Consider the following 17,570-nt stretch of genomic DNA (forward strand, 5'->3'; position numbering starts at 1 on the left):
GAACTTTAATGGTACGGTTACACTAGAGTTTTTTGCCGGGTTATAGCCCATTTAGATATGACTTTATTAGCCGGATTTAGCACATTATCAGGTTTTATTTGCTAAATGCAGCCAAAATCTACCAAATTTCCCATACAAAAATAAATCCTCGTATTGGGTGGATTTGTTTTAAATCTGGCATAAATCCTCGTATACAACTCTGTTTTTTGCAACATGTTGCTAGAAAATAGAGTTGTACAATCTAGTTCATTTGAAAGATCTAGTTCAATTGCTCAGCTCTTTAAACTGAACTAGGTCAGTAATCTAGTTCATAGTTCACTATCCAGTTCAATCATTCGGATAAAAATCGTTCTCCGGCTCTTGGTCGTTTGATGAAAACGCATACATACATACACCAAATACAAACAAACAAAAGACTAATATAATTTAACCCTGCAAGCAAAATCTATCGCGGAAGTGACTTAGGCGTGTCGCCCAGGGCGATGGAAACAGTCGCGGCGATAGTCGCGGAAGGCACCCTGGAGTGCCCTCCGTTGTGAAGAAATGAACCACGCCGGCGTGTCGTCTTGGAAGTCACTCCAGGGACACTTCTGGAAGATCGTTTCCGCGATAGTTCTTGAAATTAAAAAAAAATATTTTTTTCAATTTATTTTTCTTTTATTTTTGTTTTTTATTAGGAGCATTGGCGGTTTTTATTTTTTTTTTTTTTCATTTTACTTATTTTTTTATTTTTAAGTACGCTCTTTTAGATAAATTATTCTTTGGAATTTCCTCCTACATTAATTTTGTTATTTTAAAAATGTGATGTTATGCTGCCTGACTTGGGAAGCGAACCCGGACCTTCAGAGTGCAAAGCGAGTATGCTTACCACTGCACCACCGTCTCATTTAATTCTCACATAGAAAATGTTCTATATTTGTTCAATGTGCTGGATCATGAAATAAATGTAAACAATCGCCTTAGAAGTCGCTCAGAAGTCACTCCGAAGTGTCGCCATACGCGATAAAAGGTAATCACAAGAAGGCAATAGAAATTGTTTGTGTAATTCAACAACGATCTTCCTTGGCGTGTCTCCGGAGTGACTTCCTAGGCGAGGGAGTGAGTGAGTCACTTCCAAATGCTGGCAGGGAACTACTCCATAACAAAAATATTACATTTACATAGTTTTATTGCTTTCTTATAGTACGTTTATATATAACCGGATTTAAAAAACCCACTGGGTTTTAAATGTCAATTCCATTACATATACGTCAAACAAATCCTCATAAAGAAGGTTAACCCCGCAAAAAGCTCTAATATAAACAGCATATTAAAGAAAGATTAATTAATTATAGAAAAAACATCCTTCATTTAGGTGGCTGGCAAAAAATCTTATGTTGTGTGTGTGTGTAGAAATTGTCATTGCGAAAAAGCTTTGTGCGTGTGTGTTTCTTTTTATGTTTTCCTTTTTTTTCTATCCAAAAATGCTGCTGTGAATTTTTATTTATTTATTATTGTCTTTTTATGACGAAGGCCAATTATTTATGAAAGTTTATTAATTATGAATTAATTAAATAAAAATTCACAGCAGAGCCCGGCTGAGGTTTGAACCTGGGTCCTCTCCAACAAATAGACAATGTTGTCGAGGTCCTAGCGCTCTAGGCCACAGCCAATCTAACTACTGAAAAAGTAGGCATTGCAATTCATGAAGGAAAACCCCTTTCGATTGTACATGTGTATGTATTGAGAAATTGATTTCTAGACAAGACACTAGCGTGACTTGATAAAAGAAAAATACTTCATATTTACAAATTTGTAAAAATAGAAGTTATCAAAATCAGCCTTTGTCTTCTAGCCATTAATTAACATTCAAAATACCCCTGACGAGTTTTGGCAACCACCAAGCGAAACGGTCCGTAGGGTAATTGGTTGAATGTAGAGTTGTGTAGTTCCGGAACGAACTAGTTCCAAGGAACTATTCCGGACAAGGAACTATTGGAACTATATCCGGCTCTTTCATTTATATAGTTCCTTTAGTTCATATAGTTCCAGGCGTGCATATAATTCCTTTCATTTAAATAATTCATTTCCTTTCTTCGATCTTTCACGTTCGGTTACTTCATCATTCAGATTCGGCCACATTGTTAAATAAACGTAAATCACATCCTCGTTACACTGCAATTTATTTATTTGTATGTCAATTAATCCACCAAAAGATGAAAACAAAAAGAATGAAAAAATATTCGTTAAACTACTTCATTCCTGGAACTATTTAGAATGAAGGAAATAAAAAGAACGAGGAAAGAGAAAGATGCATTGAACTATATCGGTCTCGGAACTATTTGGAACGAAGGAAATAGAAAGAACGATTAAAGAGAAAGATTCATTGAACTATATCGGTCTCGGAACTATTTGGAACTATGGAACTATATTAAGGAACTAGTTCCTTTTGGCAAAAGGAACTAGAAAGATCGATCCGCTCCAGGAACTATATTGCCCAACTCTAGTTGAATGTGTGTTGTGGTATAACGCTAGAATTCATTTTTCAATACAAAACTCCTTAGGCCATGTTAGCTCGATTAATTCATAATGAAAAAATAATTCGTTTATTTGTTTTAGATGGGCAAACTGCGATAAAATAATTCTTTATTTTCTCTTTAGTTAGCATTAGTAGCATAATGTGCTAACATTTTCAGTATTAAACAATAAATTTGTAATTTGACGTATGTTTTTAAGACGAATTCAATTTACAAAAAATTCTTTTGACGTTTCAAATTCGATCAGATGCATCTACCTTGGTAATTGTGCTATGAACAAAAATCAGCTGACTGCCATTTAAATCCTCCAAAATGTATATCTAAATGCAATGAGATTTGTACTGGATTTATTAAATCCAGTCGAGGATTTATGGCTAGTCTAAATGAGTTATTATCCTACTTCGAGAGGATTTATTTGACTTTGGAATTGCCATTTGAAATCCAAACCCACTAGGTTAATCCAGTTAAGTGTAACCGGGGTATAACAGTACGTTTACATAAAGCCCTACGCCACATAAAAACTTCAAACGAAAACTTGGTATCACTTAAGGGCTCGGCACATACGGTTGCCACACGTTGAAACTTTCATAAGAAACTTTCACATCTTTTGGAAGAGACAGGAGATGAAGGAGCCTTGTGTAATTTCTGATAAAAGCTTCGTTCCAGAACTAAAAAGTTTTTACACATTTAACACATTTTGCACATTTTACCCCAAAATGCGTTCCCGTACATCAAAAAAGTTGCAAAATGTTCGCTTCTCTTTGAACAAAAATGGAGCTGAATAGCTTTCTCTTTACAAACTTTTTACACGACAAATTTGAGCGAGCAAAAATGTGCAACATGTTTGACGGCTTCTGATTGGTTGATTCGCAGACTTTGACATTTGTTCCAGTTTTTTTGACGTTTCTGCCATTATTCCGTTCCCGTACATTTTGGAAAAATGTGTATGTGGGGCACATTTTCGACAGTTTGCTCTTTTGACACTTTTATCATTAAAAAAGTACTGGAACAAAGCTAAAGCAATAAAGAAAAATACAAACATGGCTGCACTTTGTCTTTTATTCTTCTACCAAAAATGTCGCAAAACTTTTGAGTAAAACGCATTTTACATTTAACGTGTTTTATAAAACATGCGACATTTAAGTTGTCAATTCCATAAAAATAAATGACTTAAATTCCCAAAACATCTGTTTTAAGTGCAAGTGTAAAATGTGTTTTAATCTGGATGTGTTTTCGGCTGAAACATGGTGGAATAAGAAGGTGTTACATCAAATCATGTCAAACGTCAAATTTGCTCACAATAATGCATTACTGTGAATTGCTTGTTTACACTTTGTATGTGATTTTATTCATATGGCCTGTTCCCGTACTTTATAAAGTGGTAAAAGTCGTAAAAGTTGTAAAAGTCGTAAACTATTTTCATATAAATTTTGTGTACGGGAACACAAAATGTGTAAAAGTGGTAAAAATTGTAAAAACTTTTTAGTTCTGGAACAGAGCTATAATAACGCATTTTGACAACTGGTATGAAGGTTAGCTGTTTTTGGCGTTACACCTTATTATTCAACCCAAGGCATATTTATAGAAGGTAGAAGTGACAATCAGCTGTATCTTTACTTTTTTGTGAATTTGGTTTTCAAAATGTAATAGGGTCCATGGTTTAATAAGAAAGGTTAGCCAAAGCTTTATGTCAATTTAAATTTTTTCATTCGAGTATGCCTAAAACTTCAAAACAATATAAACCAACTGTGTATGTGTGTGTGGTGTTTGAATAATATGCCAAACAATTTTAAAAACAATCGAATTCAATGATTTTTAAATTTGTTTTTAGACCATTTGTATGGAAGAAATTGGTGAGATTTGCATTGAAACAATCAGTTTATCATATTCACAACTCGATTATGTGGATAAAACTTAACTCTTCATTCATTTTTCGCGTTTTTTTATAAAATGCTCAAAAAATGCATTGTAAACAAACCCACTTGTTGCTTTTATTTTGAAGTTTTAGGAATTCAAGAAAAACAAGGGTTCTATAGATTTTTTTCATTTAAATCTACCTCTTTACTTATACCATGATAGGGTCTACTCATGAAATTTGAAACTTCGATATTTGCTACCATAAAATACTTATTTTCATCATAAACGTGTAATAATAATGACCTACGACAATTCTGAATACTTTATATTTACATTTTAATTCAAATTTGTTCAATTTTAGAGGATTTTCAAAATGTTGTTTTTGTAAATTTGTTAGTTGTTGTAATTCATGCAAATACCTTATGTGAATTTGCCTTGATTCCACCATGGCCGAAATTATGCAAATCTTTAGTCCCGGGCCACACTAGTGTAATTTTACTGCTGACGTGAAATTTTGAGTTTTTTATCAAAAAAAAAAAAAAAAAAAAAAAAAAAACAACAATTTCAAGAAACTAGTGGTTTCACACTAGAGTGACTTCAATGAAATAATTTCATGAAATTAGGCTTTCTTAGATCGAGTCCCATACTAAAGTATTTTTATGAAATTGCTCTAGTGGGGAACTCGATCTAAGAACGACTAATTTCATGAAATTATTTCACTGAAATCGCTATAGTGTGGACCGGGACTTTGTTTCATTACGCGTATGAAACAAACAGACTGTTTTAGTCCCGGTCCACACTAGAGTGAATTTCATTAATAAATTTCATGAAATTAGGCGTTCTTAGATCGAATTCCCCACTACAGCAATTTCATGATTTTACTCTAATATTGAACTCTATCTATAAACGCATAATTTTATTAATTTTATTCAATGAAATTACTCCAGTGTAGACCGGGACTTATTTTACATTTTCTTATAATTTCATATCAAAATTTCTGTGAAATTACTCTAGTAATTTAGGGCTCAAAGACAATCGTTGAGTCTTGTTTTTAGCACCAACACAGCAACCACATAAAAACTTCAAACGAAAATTTGGCATCGCTTAAGGCCTCGGCTCATGGTAAAGAGGTAGATTTAAATGAAAACAATCTGAAGAGCCCTGGTTTTTCCTGAATTCCTATTACTGACTTTGTGTCAGTTTAAATTTTTTCTATCGAATATTCCTAAAACTTCAAAACAAAATACACAATCTGTGTATGTGTGTGTAATATTTGAATAATATGCCAAACAATTTTAAAAACAATCGAATTCAATGATTTTTAAAATTGTTTTAAGAACGTTTGTATGGAAGAAATTCTTCAGATTTGCATTGGAATAAACATTTAATCATATCCACAATTCGATTATGTGGAGAAACAATGGCCCTTCATTCATTTTTCGCGTTTTTTTATAAAATGCTCAAAAAAGATATTATAAACACACTTGTTGCTTTTGTGTTTGAAGCATGGCACAATTAAGCCCCGGCACATACGGTCCGTTGTGCGACGCGTTGGGCGTTGAAAACAACAACCACATGAAAACTGTGTAAGTGATGCCAAGTTTGTTCGCGAATTTTTCATGTGGTTGTTGTAACGCAACGCTGAACGCGCCGTATGTGCCGAGGGCTTTACCCAGGTAGTGGCATCGTAAAATTTTGAATATGTTATGTCAAAACTTTCTTTATGTTGTTGTGGAAATTACAACAAAAATAATTTTTTTATAAAGGGATTCAGGAAAAACCAGGGCTCTACAGATTGTTTTCATTTAAATCTACCTCTTTACTTATACCATGCTTCAAACACAAAAGCAACAAGTGTGTTTGTTTATAATAGCTCTGTTCCTTTACGTGCAAGAATCTTCAATTTTTACCACTTTTTACCCGAAAAGCGTTCCTTTACTTCAGACACCATACAATTCATATGAGAGCAGTTTACAACTTTTGCTACTTTTGCCGGTTTTACCACTTTCAAAAGTAAAGGAACAGACCAAATATCTTTTTTGATTATTTTATAAAAAACGCGAAAAATGAATGAAGGGCCATTGTTTCTCCACATAATCGAATTGTGGATATGATTAAATGTTTATTCCAATGCAAATCTGAAGAATTTCTTCCATACAAACGTTCTTAAAACAATTTTAAAAATCATTGAATTCGATTGTTTTTAAAATTGTTTGGCATATTATTCAAATATTACACACACATACACAGATTGTGTATATTGTTTTGAAGTTTTAGGAATATTCGATAGAAAAAATTTAAACTGACGCAAAGCTTTAGCTAACCTTTCTTATTAAACCAAGCCTCGGCTGAGTGCCGTGTTACTCTTAATTCCTGGCCCACACTGGCGTTCCCCACTACAGCAATTTCATAAAATAGCTTTAGTATGGAACTCGATCTAAGAACGCATAATTTCATGAAATTTTGTCAATGACCTCACTCTTGTTTGGACCGGGACAAAGCGACACGTTAAAACTTTCATACGAAACTTTCACAGCTTTTGGGAGAGAGGATATGAAGAAGATTTTCGTCATTTCTGTTAGAAGAATAAAGAAAAATTTAAACTTTTCAGCACCCAGCCTTTTATTCATCTACCAGAAATGACACAAAACTTTACTCAAACGTTGGATGTGTTTTCAGCTTAAGATTCTGCACATATGATCCGTTGAGTGGATGTTACAACAACCACATGAAAACTTAAAGAACAAATATGGCCTGAGTACATAAGCAGCCTCGCCTGCTTCATTTCTGACATAATGAAAATAGAAGAATAGAGAAGAAAAGGGCAACCTTGTTCAAAATTGACTCGACCTTCTTTAAGTCCTGGGTACATAAGCTGTATCGCTTGGTTGCCTTGCTTGCTTCTGATAAAAGAATAAAGGCCTGGGTACATAAGCAGCCTTGCCTTTCTGACATGACAAAATAAAAGAGTAAAGAAGGCCGAGCCAATTTCGAACTAGGTTGCCCTTTTGTTATTTATTCTTCTATTTTTGTAATGTCAGAAATGAAGCAGGAAAGCAAGGTAACCGGGCGAGGCAGCTTATGTACCCAGGCCTTAAAGAAGACCGAGCCAATTTCGAACTAGGTTGCCCTTTTCTTCTTTATTCTTTTATTTTGGTTATGTCAGAAATGAAGCAGAAAAGCAAGGTATGCAGGAGAGGATGCTTATGTACCCAGGCCTTTAAGGGGTGAGTACATAAGCTGCCTTGCCTGCTTACCTTGCTTGCTTCTGATAAAAGAATAAAAAAGAAAAGGGCAACCCAGTTCGAAATTTGCTCGGCCTTCTTTATTCTTTTATTTTTATTATGTCAGAAATGAAGCAGGAAAGCAAGGCAATCAGGCAAGACAGCTTATATACGCAGGCCTTAATTCATTTATTTTTATTGTCTCCGAACTGAAGCAGGTCAAGAAAGTCAGGCGACGAGGTTGCTCATGTATTCAGGCCTTTACACATTTTTCATGTGGTTGTTGTTTTCAACGCGCAACGCGGATCGTATGTGCCGAGGCCTGCAGACCGAGCTCCATCAATGAAATTTAGAAATGAAAATTTGCATTTTTTTTTAGAAAAGCACATAATTTCAAGAAACTACTAGTGTACACGCTTTTATGTATTCTGCAATTTTGCTTTGTTGCAATATTCGTATGAAACAATCAGATCAGAGGTCCGCACTACAGCAATTTCATAAAATTACTTTAGTATGGAACTCGATCTTAGAACGCATAATTTCATGAACTTTTTTTTAATGAAATCACTTTAGTGTGCACCGGGACTAAACGTAATTTTGTTAACGAAAGTTCTCTAGTTTGGCCTTCGACATGTGGATACAAAAAGCTGCAGAACAAACGTAACTACATATGGTGTAAAAACAGTTTAATTAATGCTGAGGATGTTAACAAACAGACCTACTGTAATGAGTAACGATTACTTTTCTAATATGAACAAATCAGCTGTTCAAAGTTTACCAGTTCTTTACCGTTCTTCCAAACAGCCGAATATTTTGTGAGCATTGTTGAAAGGATGTTTTCCATTGCAATTAAAAGAGATATTCGTCCTGCAACAGGACTTGTGGTAATCCAAGGCATCTTTTCTACGTAGTTCCACATACAATAAATTAAAATTTGCAAATCAATTTCAGCAACGTTTCTATTGTGCGACCGGCAAAAAGGAAACTACCAAAACCATACCCAAAAATGTCTTAGAAGGAAATCAGACGGCCCATTTACAAACTGAAAATGGTGTTATATTTGATAAAAAACCATTCAAGATTCATTTGGACAAAGGTAATTTGAAGCAAAAAAGTGAAAGGAATAAGTTAGTGGTGTTAGTGGTTTAACTCAAGCATACGAAACGAAATGTTTTACATAACCTTCAAAGAAGTGATTGCAACAAACTATGTACAGACCAAGCAAAGTATTTAATAAGAATTATTAACCATTGCTTTTCATAATTTTCCTTTTTTAGATAAAGTGTACAGCTGGTGTCTGTGTGGCAAATCGAAACGCCAACCTATTTGCGATGGAATGCACAAAGATGAGTTCCTAAAAATCAAATTGAAACCCATTCGTTTTCAGGTTGAGAAGACCGGTGACTATTGGCTATGTAATTGTAAACAAACCAAACATCGTCCTTTCTGTGATGGCACCCATAAACAAAAACACATTCAAGAAGCTGTTAAATAATTTTCTGCCTTATTCTCAACGAAAATTTCGCATGAGTTTTGTCTTTCCGCCGGTTTAAATTAAAGGAGAGTGTGGGAGAACTCACGGGGAATTTACGTTCAGAATAACCCCCTCTGTTTTATAGTAATGAGGATGTATGTATGTACAATTAGATTTTTGTTATAATAAAGTTGAACATTTTTGAGAAAATTTGTATTGTTTTAATTGTTGTCTATTTTGGTCCATTTGAAACAGAAATATTGAACATTAAAGAGCAATCTTCTTCGCGAAATCTACGTTATATTCCAGCAAAATGTTTGTAGCCAAGGAAGTGGATGAATCGTGTACATCAGTGCGAGTGATTTCGGACAACATCTTTTTACGTGAAAGAAGTCATGATTTTTAAAAGGGCAAGGTGCAGTCCCTTTTGCTTCCATAGCAAACGTCTAGGATGCACTCCATTTTCGATCCACGGCAAGTTTTTTGATTGAGTTCTTTGGATTGAATTTGGGGGTCGATTATGCATTGCCACTAAACTTGAGTTGCGTTGTCAATTGTCAGCACAAGTGAGATGAAATGTTGTATTATTGATGTCAACCCAACTGGGTTGTGGATAAACGTGTTATCGATCAGTGTTTTTTCAAACTTGTGAACTCTATATTAAACCCAAAAGGCACAATTCGCAAAAAAAAACATTTTAAAATAATAGCTTTACATACCTGAGGTTACCATTTGTTACCATTTTTAACCTGCAAAGCGTTCCTTAACCCCAAAAAGTGGTAAAACTGGCAGCAATTTTTAAGAGAGTGGGAGAGAGCACAAATGCCTTTCTCAGACAAATTTCTGCAGGTAAAAAATAGTAGAACGTATTTTCCGACATTACATATTTCACAATGAAAAAAAAAATTAACGAAAAACAGAAGAAAAAGGCGAACGCTGACAAAAAAAAAATTAAAAACTGTGAAATAAAAGAAGAAAATTGAATTTGTATGTTTTTTTTTTTGACATTGCTACCAGATCTACCATTTCTTCGTTCCATTACTTTTCTGGTAAAAATGTTCATGAGAGAGTAATTTTGACAGTTTTCTCTTTTACCATTAAAAAAGTAAAGGAACAAAGCTAATACGTTCAGTGGAATTATTTTTTGATGATGAAGAAAATGTACAGGACATGACATCTATTAGAAGAAATTTGAGGGACAAGCCGAATCCATTGGAATCGCCATATGTACTGTAAGTTGAAGCTAGTGTTGGAAAGATCTGTATATTCAGTAAATTATTTTAGGTTTAAGGCGTATTTTCGATTGCCAAAGGATGCCGTAGGTTACATTGTGGAAACGTTAAAGGATGACTTCAAAGTAAGTTATAGATCAACAGCCATACCCCTACTTTAAAAAGTGTGCGCTGCGTTGAGATTTTTTGCGGAGGGAAGTTTCCAAAACGTATTGAAGGAAGTTGTCAACTTGATAGAGGACAAATTGGGTCGAAATTTCATCGTTTCGAAGTTGACGGTTCAAAAACGAAATTCCCTGGTGTAGTCGGCAATTTATCAATTACTAATTCAAACTGTTGTTTTCTAGTTATTTTCACCATATTTTTGATACACAAAATTAATTAATCATTCAAATAATCAACAATTGTTAAGAAAATGTTTTTTTCCTTTCAATTTTATAGTACGTTTATATATAACCGGATTTAACAAACCCACTGGGTTTTAAATGTCAACTCCTTTGTGTATACGTCAAATAAATCCTCATAAAAAAGGTTAACCCTGCAAAATGCTAAAATAGCTCTGTTCCTTTACGTGCAAGAATCTTCAAGTTTTACAACTTTTTACTCGAAAAGCGTTCCTTTACTTCAGACACCATACAATTCATATGGAAGCAGATTACAACTTTTGCTACTTTTGCCGGTTTTACCACTTTCAAAAGTAAAGGAACAGACCAAATATAAACAGGCTGTTACTTCTTGTTTCTTCACTTCAACTGAAAATAACTGTTTGCTGGAAAAAAGGCGGTTCGTTAACTGAGATTCCAACTTCAGTTGAAGGTTGCCATACATAAAGTAATTTTGACAACAGGCAACTCCACTCAACGATAGTTGCTATCGATAATCGATGTATTAGATGCATTCTAAAGCTGGGTACACATTGTCAGTTTTGAATGTCGATATTTCGCAATTATCGATAACTGTCAAACCGTCCAGCAACCACGAAACATTTTGTGGTTGCATGATAGAGCTGGCAAAAAATCGATGGCACTATCGATAATATCGATTGTTATTTAAAAATTCAATATCGATAGATAGTTTTGCCTATCGATATTATCGGAATAAAAACCCCTAACCTGAAATCCATTGAAATAAATAGAAATTTCGCTGCTTTTATGTTATGTGTGTGTAAGAAAGTAAGTCCGTAGTCACACGTACACATTTTTCAGTAAAATAAAATGTATTTTTTACATTTTTATAAAATAAAAGCATTTCTGCGAACTACTTTTGCATAATTTCAAGAAAATCATTGACATTTCCGCCATTTTCATCTCCAAATTAATGACGATGACAACTTTACGATAATATCGATAGCAATCGATATTTTAAAACATTATATCGAAAATATCTAATGTTGGGAATGACAAAAATGAACGGCCACACTTTCAAGCAACAACAAAGCTGCCATTCAAAACTGATAATGTGTACCCAGTTTAAAGCATAGTACACGGTCCAACAAAACTGACAGTCAACGTACTTTTGCGGCAATTTTCTGGCAAATAAAAACTTTTTGTTAGCTAAAAATGATTGAAAAACAACATTTAAGGTATAACTTAGTGATTAGGAAAGTAATCATGGTATAAGTAAAGACATGGTATAAGTAAAGAGTTAGATTTAAATGAAAAAAATCTATAGAACCCTTGTTTTTCTTGAATTCCTAAAACTTCAAAATAAAAGCAACAAGTGTTTTTGTTTACAATCCATTTTTTGAGCATTTTATAAAAAACGCGAAAAATGAATGAAGAGTTAAGTTTTCTCCACATAATCGAGTTGTGAATATGATAAACTGATTGATTCAATGCAAATCTCACCAATTTCTTCCATACAAATGGTCTAAAAACAATTTTAAAAATCATTGAATTCGATTGTTTTTAAAATTGTTTGGCATATTATTCAAACACCACACACACATACACAGTTTGTTTATATTGTTTTGAAGTTTTAGGCATACTCGAATGAAAAAATTTAAATTGACATAAAGCTTTGGCTAACCTTTCTTACTAAACCATGAAAGTAATTATTCAGCTAGACTTTGATATTAACGAAATAGACCTCGATGACTGTCAGTTTTGTTGGACCGTGTGTACTATGCTTTAAGCTGGGTACACATTGTCAGTTTTGAATGACAGCTTTGTTGGTGCTTGCTAGTGTGGCCGTTCATTTTTGTCATTCATCATTCTTCATCATTCATATTTTGTGGTTGTTGGACGGTTGGACAGTTATCGATAATTGCAAAAAATCATCATTCAAAACTGACAATGTGTACTGTACTTTAAGCTGGGTACACATTCTCAGTTTTGAATGACAGCTTTGTTGTTGCTTGCTAGTGTGGCCGTTCATTTTTGTCATTCATCATGCAACGGAAAAATGTTTTGTGGTTGCTGGACTGTTTGACAGTTATCGATACTTGAGAAATATCGACATTCAAAACTGACAATTGCTCTGTTCCAGAACCTGCAAGAAGCTACTATTTTTACTACGATAACATTTTTTCCTTTATGTTATCGAAAAAAATAGCAAAAATTAGTAGATTCTTGCAGTACTGGAACAGACCAAACGTGTACTGTTCTTAAAGCTGGGTACACATTGTCAGTTTTGAATGACAGCATTGTTGTTGCTTGCTAGTGTGGCCGTTCATTTTTGTCCTTCATCATTCATATTTTGTGGTTGTTGGACGGTTGGACAGTTATCGATAATTGCAAAAAATCATCATTCAAAACTGACAATGTGTACTGTACTTTAAGCTGGAACACATTCTCAGTTTTGAATGACAGCTTTGTTGTTGCTTGCTAGTGTGGCCGTTCATTTTTGTCATTCATCATGCAACGGAAAAATGTTTTGTGGTTGCTGGACTGTTTAGGCCTGCGTACATAAGCTGCTCTGCCTGATTGCCTTACTTTCCTGCTTCATTTTTGACATAATAAAAATAATAGAATAAAGAAGGCCGAGGAAATTTCGAACTGGCTTGCCCTTTCCTTTTTTATTCTTTTATCAGAAGTAAGCAAGGTAAGCAGGCAAGGCAGCTTATGTACGCAGGCCTTTAGACAGTCATCGATACTTGAGAAATATCGACATTCAAAACTGACAATCGCTCTGTTCCAGAACCTGCAAGAAGCTACTATTTTTACTACGATAACATTTTTTCCTTTATGTTATCGAAAAAAAAATAGCAAAAATTAGTAGATTCTTGCAGTACTGGAACAGACCAAATGTGTACTGTTCTTAAAGCTGTGTACACGTTGTCAGTTTTGAATGACAGCATTGTTGTTGCTTGCTAGTGTGGCCGTTCATTTTTGTCATTCATCATGCAACCACAAAATATTTTGTGGTTGCTGGACGGTTGGACAGTTATCGATAATTGCAAAAAATCGTCATTCAAAACTGGCAATGTGTACTGTACTTTAGAGCTCGCAAAACATCAATGGCACTATCGATAAAATCGATTATTTTTTAAAAATTAAATATCGATAGATAGTTTTGCCTATCTATATTATCGGAACAAAAACCCCCCAACCTAAAATTCATTGAAATAAATAGAAATTTCGCTATTCGGTTCTGTGTGTGTGAGAAAGTCCGTAGTCAAACGTACACCATTTTCGGAAAAGTAAAATGTATTTTTTTAATATTTTTATAAAATAAAGGCAATTGTTTACTCTCCTTTACATTTCTGTGAACTACTTGTGCAAAATGTCAATAAAAGCATTGACATTTCCGCCATTTTCATCTCCAAATTAATGGTGTTGACAACTTAACGATAATATCAATAGCATCGATATTTTAAAATATATCGAAAATATATATGTTGGGAATATCGATGGTTTGCCAGCTCTATGTGTACTGTACTTTAAGTGGGGTACACACGATCTGTTTTGCTGAAATAATCGGTTGCTTCCAGGGTGGCCGTTCCCAGCAAAAAGTTTGCATCCGCGGATGCTGTTGGATCACTACAAGTGTACAGTACATTTGCCGTTGAAGTGCATCTTTTCCTATGAATTTTACAAGAGAGCGCGCAGCTAGGATGCACTCTGTTTTGCTTCCACAGCACACAGCTAGGATGCACTCTGTTTTCGATTTAAATCACAGCTTTTGATATAGTCTTTTGATTGAATTTAAAGGCACTCTTCAGATTGTGTTTTTAATCAATCTAAAGATCCAGTAAAATGCAAGCTATTGCGAAATATCCCAGAATAAATAAAATGCATTTATTATTTGTGTAAAACAAGAATACAAAGAAGTTTATTATATAAACACAAATTAAAAAAGCTTCCATTAAATTCAATCACAATTGAGTGTACTTCCTCCGCTCTCCATTTAATCCAAGCGCAACTGATTTTTCTTCGTCATCCAAAAGGTTTTTTATGTTGCCTTCCCATCACTAGTTCAGCTTTCGACTCCAATTCCACTCCATTAAAAATTTCCGTCTCGTAAATTACCACGAAAATGTTCGCTACTTTAGTTTGTATTTTTTTATTGTATAACAAATTCTTCGAAATATATTCGCACTTGTTTCTCTTTTAAAGAAATAATGTCGGCAACGACGAGTAGGGATCAACCAACTGTTTTTGTTTTGTAGGGATATCTAAAGCAACTGCTTATAAAATGTATCGAACGAACGAAGTGCACGCCATTTATTATATCCCAGAATATCATCATGTTCCGCTCATCCAACATGTTTTTATATTGTCAGCTGAGCTTTCGGCAAGGACTTCAAATCCACTCATTCATTTTAGTCCCAATTTACATTAGGCGAGTTTACTTGCGGCAATTGTCAGTTTGATGGAGAGAGAGGTGAGGTATATGGTAACCCTTTGCCTCTCAACACCCTCTCTCACCCACAAACTGACAATTGCCTCAAGTAAACTCGCCTAATGTAAATTGGGACCTACTCTCGTGGATTATCACAAAAAGGTTCGCAACTTTTAATTAACTTAACTGTTTGTATTATTAATTTATAACAAAATATTAGAAATGTTGACACTCTTTTTTGTCTTTGGAATAAATAAAAATAAAGTCGTTGTTTGTAGGGATCGAGAAACTGGATTTTTTGTAGGGATCTCTACGCAAGTGCTTCTAAAATGTAATAAATGGAGTGCATTTTTCACGACTCCTCATGGACTGCTACAAAAAAAACTATGCAATCGTTATTTCACATAGAACATCTTCAAATAAATTTTGCTGGGAATGAGTGTAAATATTGCTAAAATGTGAAAATTTTATGAAATGGATTCAACTTGTTCAACACATAGAACAACTTTAAAAAGTTTTGCTGGGTACGCATTGAAGACCATGTTAAGCGGGGTACACACGATCAGTTTTGACTGTCAATTATTCGGAAATATCGATAAATGAGTCGTTCACTTTTTGAAAAATCTTAAATTTAAGTGTCAAAGCACTTGATATATGTTGTATAGTTGTTATGTCAGCGCGTACAGCTAGGCGTAATAATGCGTATGACCATTACGCATACTATTAGGCCTAGTGCTTAGAACCAGCACACATAACAAATATATGAATCAACCTGTTCTCAACAACCATTGCAAATTGATCAACAATATACACCTACCTACCACAACAACGCTTCCTGAGCGTCCGTATTACCCAAATACGTTGAATCCGAAATCCCATTTAAAACACAAAAACCGCGACTGAAACTTTATTAAATGTTTTCATTCGTAAAACAAACATTTTTCCTTTGCAATAAATTGTATTTCATGTTTTGTTGGGCTTTTGTTTTCAAAATTCAAAACACACACATAAGCTTCGTTCCCGTACTTTTTAATGGTAAAACTCGTAAAAGAGAGAACTGCAAACAATTTGTTCTTACACACACGTTTTTTGAAATAGTTCGGGAACGGAAAAATGGAAAATACGTCAAAAAAACTGGAACAAATGTCAAAGTGGGCGTATCAGCCAATCAGACGCCGGCAACTATATTACTATTTTTTTTTACTCGCCCAAATTTGTAGTGTAAAAAGTTTTTAAAGAGAGCGTCATTCAGCGTCATTTTTGTTTAAAGAGAAGTGAACATTTTACAACTTTTTTTGTGTACGGGAACGCTTTTTCGAGTAAAATGTGTAAAAGTCGTAAAAATTGTAAAAACTTTTTAGTTCTGGAACACAGCTATACATACAATAACTTATCGTACGTTCTGTCAAAGTTGAAATGTTCAACTTACAAAAAGTATACGCTCGACGTATTTCGGTAGTTCTTAAAGCGCTCGGCACATACGGTGCGTTCTGCGTTGCGTTACAACAACCACATGAAAAATGTGTAAGTGAAGCCAAGTTTTTTAATAAACAACAACATGGCTGACGCATTAAAGTTAAACATAATTTAACTGTTTTGGGACAACGCGAGGGCTTAAGCCCTCGGCACATACGGTCCGTTTAGTGACACGTTGCGACACGCGTTGTCCCAAAACAGTTAAATTATGTTTAACTTTAATGCGTCAGCCATGTTGTTGTTTATTAAAAAACTTGGCTTCACTTACACATTTTTCATGTGGTTGTTGTAACGCAACGCAGAACGCACCGTATGTGCCGAGCGCTTTAAGAATACATGTGTTCTACTTTTTTCACCACACACGCCCGTGGAATACGGTCGTATTTAGGCATAGGTGTAAAGGCCTGGGTACATAAGCTACCTTGCCTGATTGCCATGCTTTCCTGCTTCATTTCTGACATAATAAAAATAAAAGAATAATGCCATGTTCATACTAGAATTTGAATCACGTAGTTCGTTCTCATAATTACGTACACGAATTAACCCGTTCATACGACATGGTACACAATTCATTGCAACATGATTCATATTTTCATACTTTTTATTTTCTGATTTTAAAGAAAGTTTCGTCCAGAAGACGAGTAAAATTAATTGATATGAACTGAAAAACTATCTGTCCTTCTTTCAGATATCTATTAAATATTTATGGGCCGATTCCGTACAGCGAGGCGAGTCGTGTCGCGTTGCCAGTTGCAATTTTTCCATTACGTATGGCAAAAGTAGCACGACGACATCAATTTTTGTCGCCGTAATGTTGATTTTCCGGCGACAACAAATTAGCCGTCGCCGTTCATTTTTACTAACGAATAAAAATAAAATAAAAAAAAAATAAAAATAACTTGTTATCGACGATTATTTTCTATCGCTGTACGTAGTGCATTTTTTAAATTTTGTCGCAGAGACGATAGACGACGCGACATGACTCGGCTCGCTGTACGGAATCGGCCCA

The 17,570-nt window shown here is 34.5% G+C and overlaps 1 protein-coding gene across 1 annotated transcript; it reads left to right on the forward strand.

Annotated features, from left to right (window-relative positions):
- Positions 1 to 8,355: 8,355 nt before the first annotated feature.
- LOC141405299 (uncharacterized) lies at positions 8,356 to 9,281 on the forward strand. Its single transcript, XM_073989495.1, has 3 exons — positions 8,356 to 8,481; positions 8,549 to 8,693; positions 8,875 to 9,281. Exons 1-3 carry the CDS (start codon positions 8,431 to 8,433, stop codon positions 9,090 to 9,092), a joined length of 414 nt encoding a protein of 137 aa, XP_073845596.1. The 5' UTR covers positions 8,356 to 8,430; the 3' UTR covers positions 9,093 to 9,281.
- The last annotated feature ends 8,289 nt before the right edge of the window (positions 9,282 to 17,570 follow it).

Source organism: Musca autumnalis, unplaced genomic scaffold (genome assembly GCF_047663935.1).
Source record: "Musca autumnalis isolate F117 unplaced genomic scaffold, ASM4766393v1 scaffold_5, whole genome shotgun sequence".
Lineage (NCBI taxonomy): Eukaryota > Metazoa > Arthropoda > Insecta > Diptera > Muscidae > Musca > Musca autumnalis.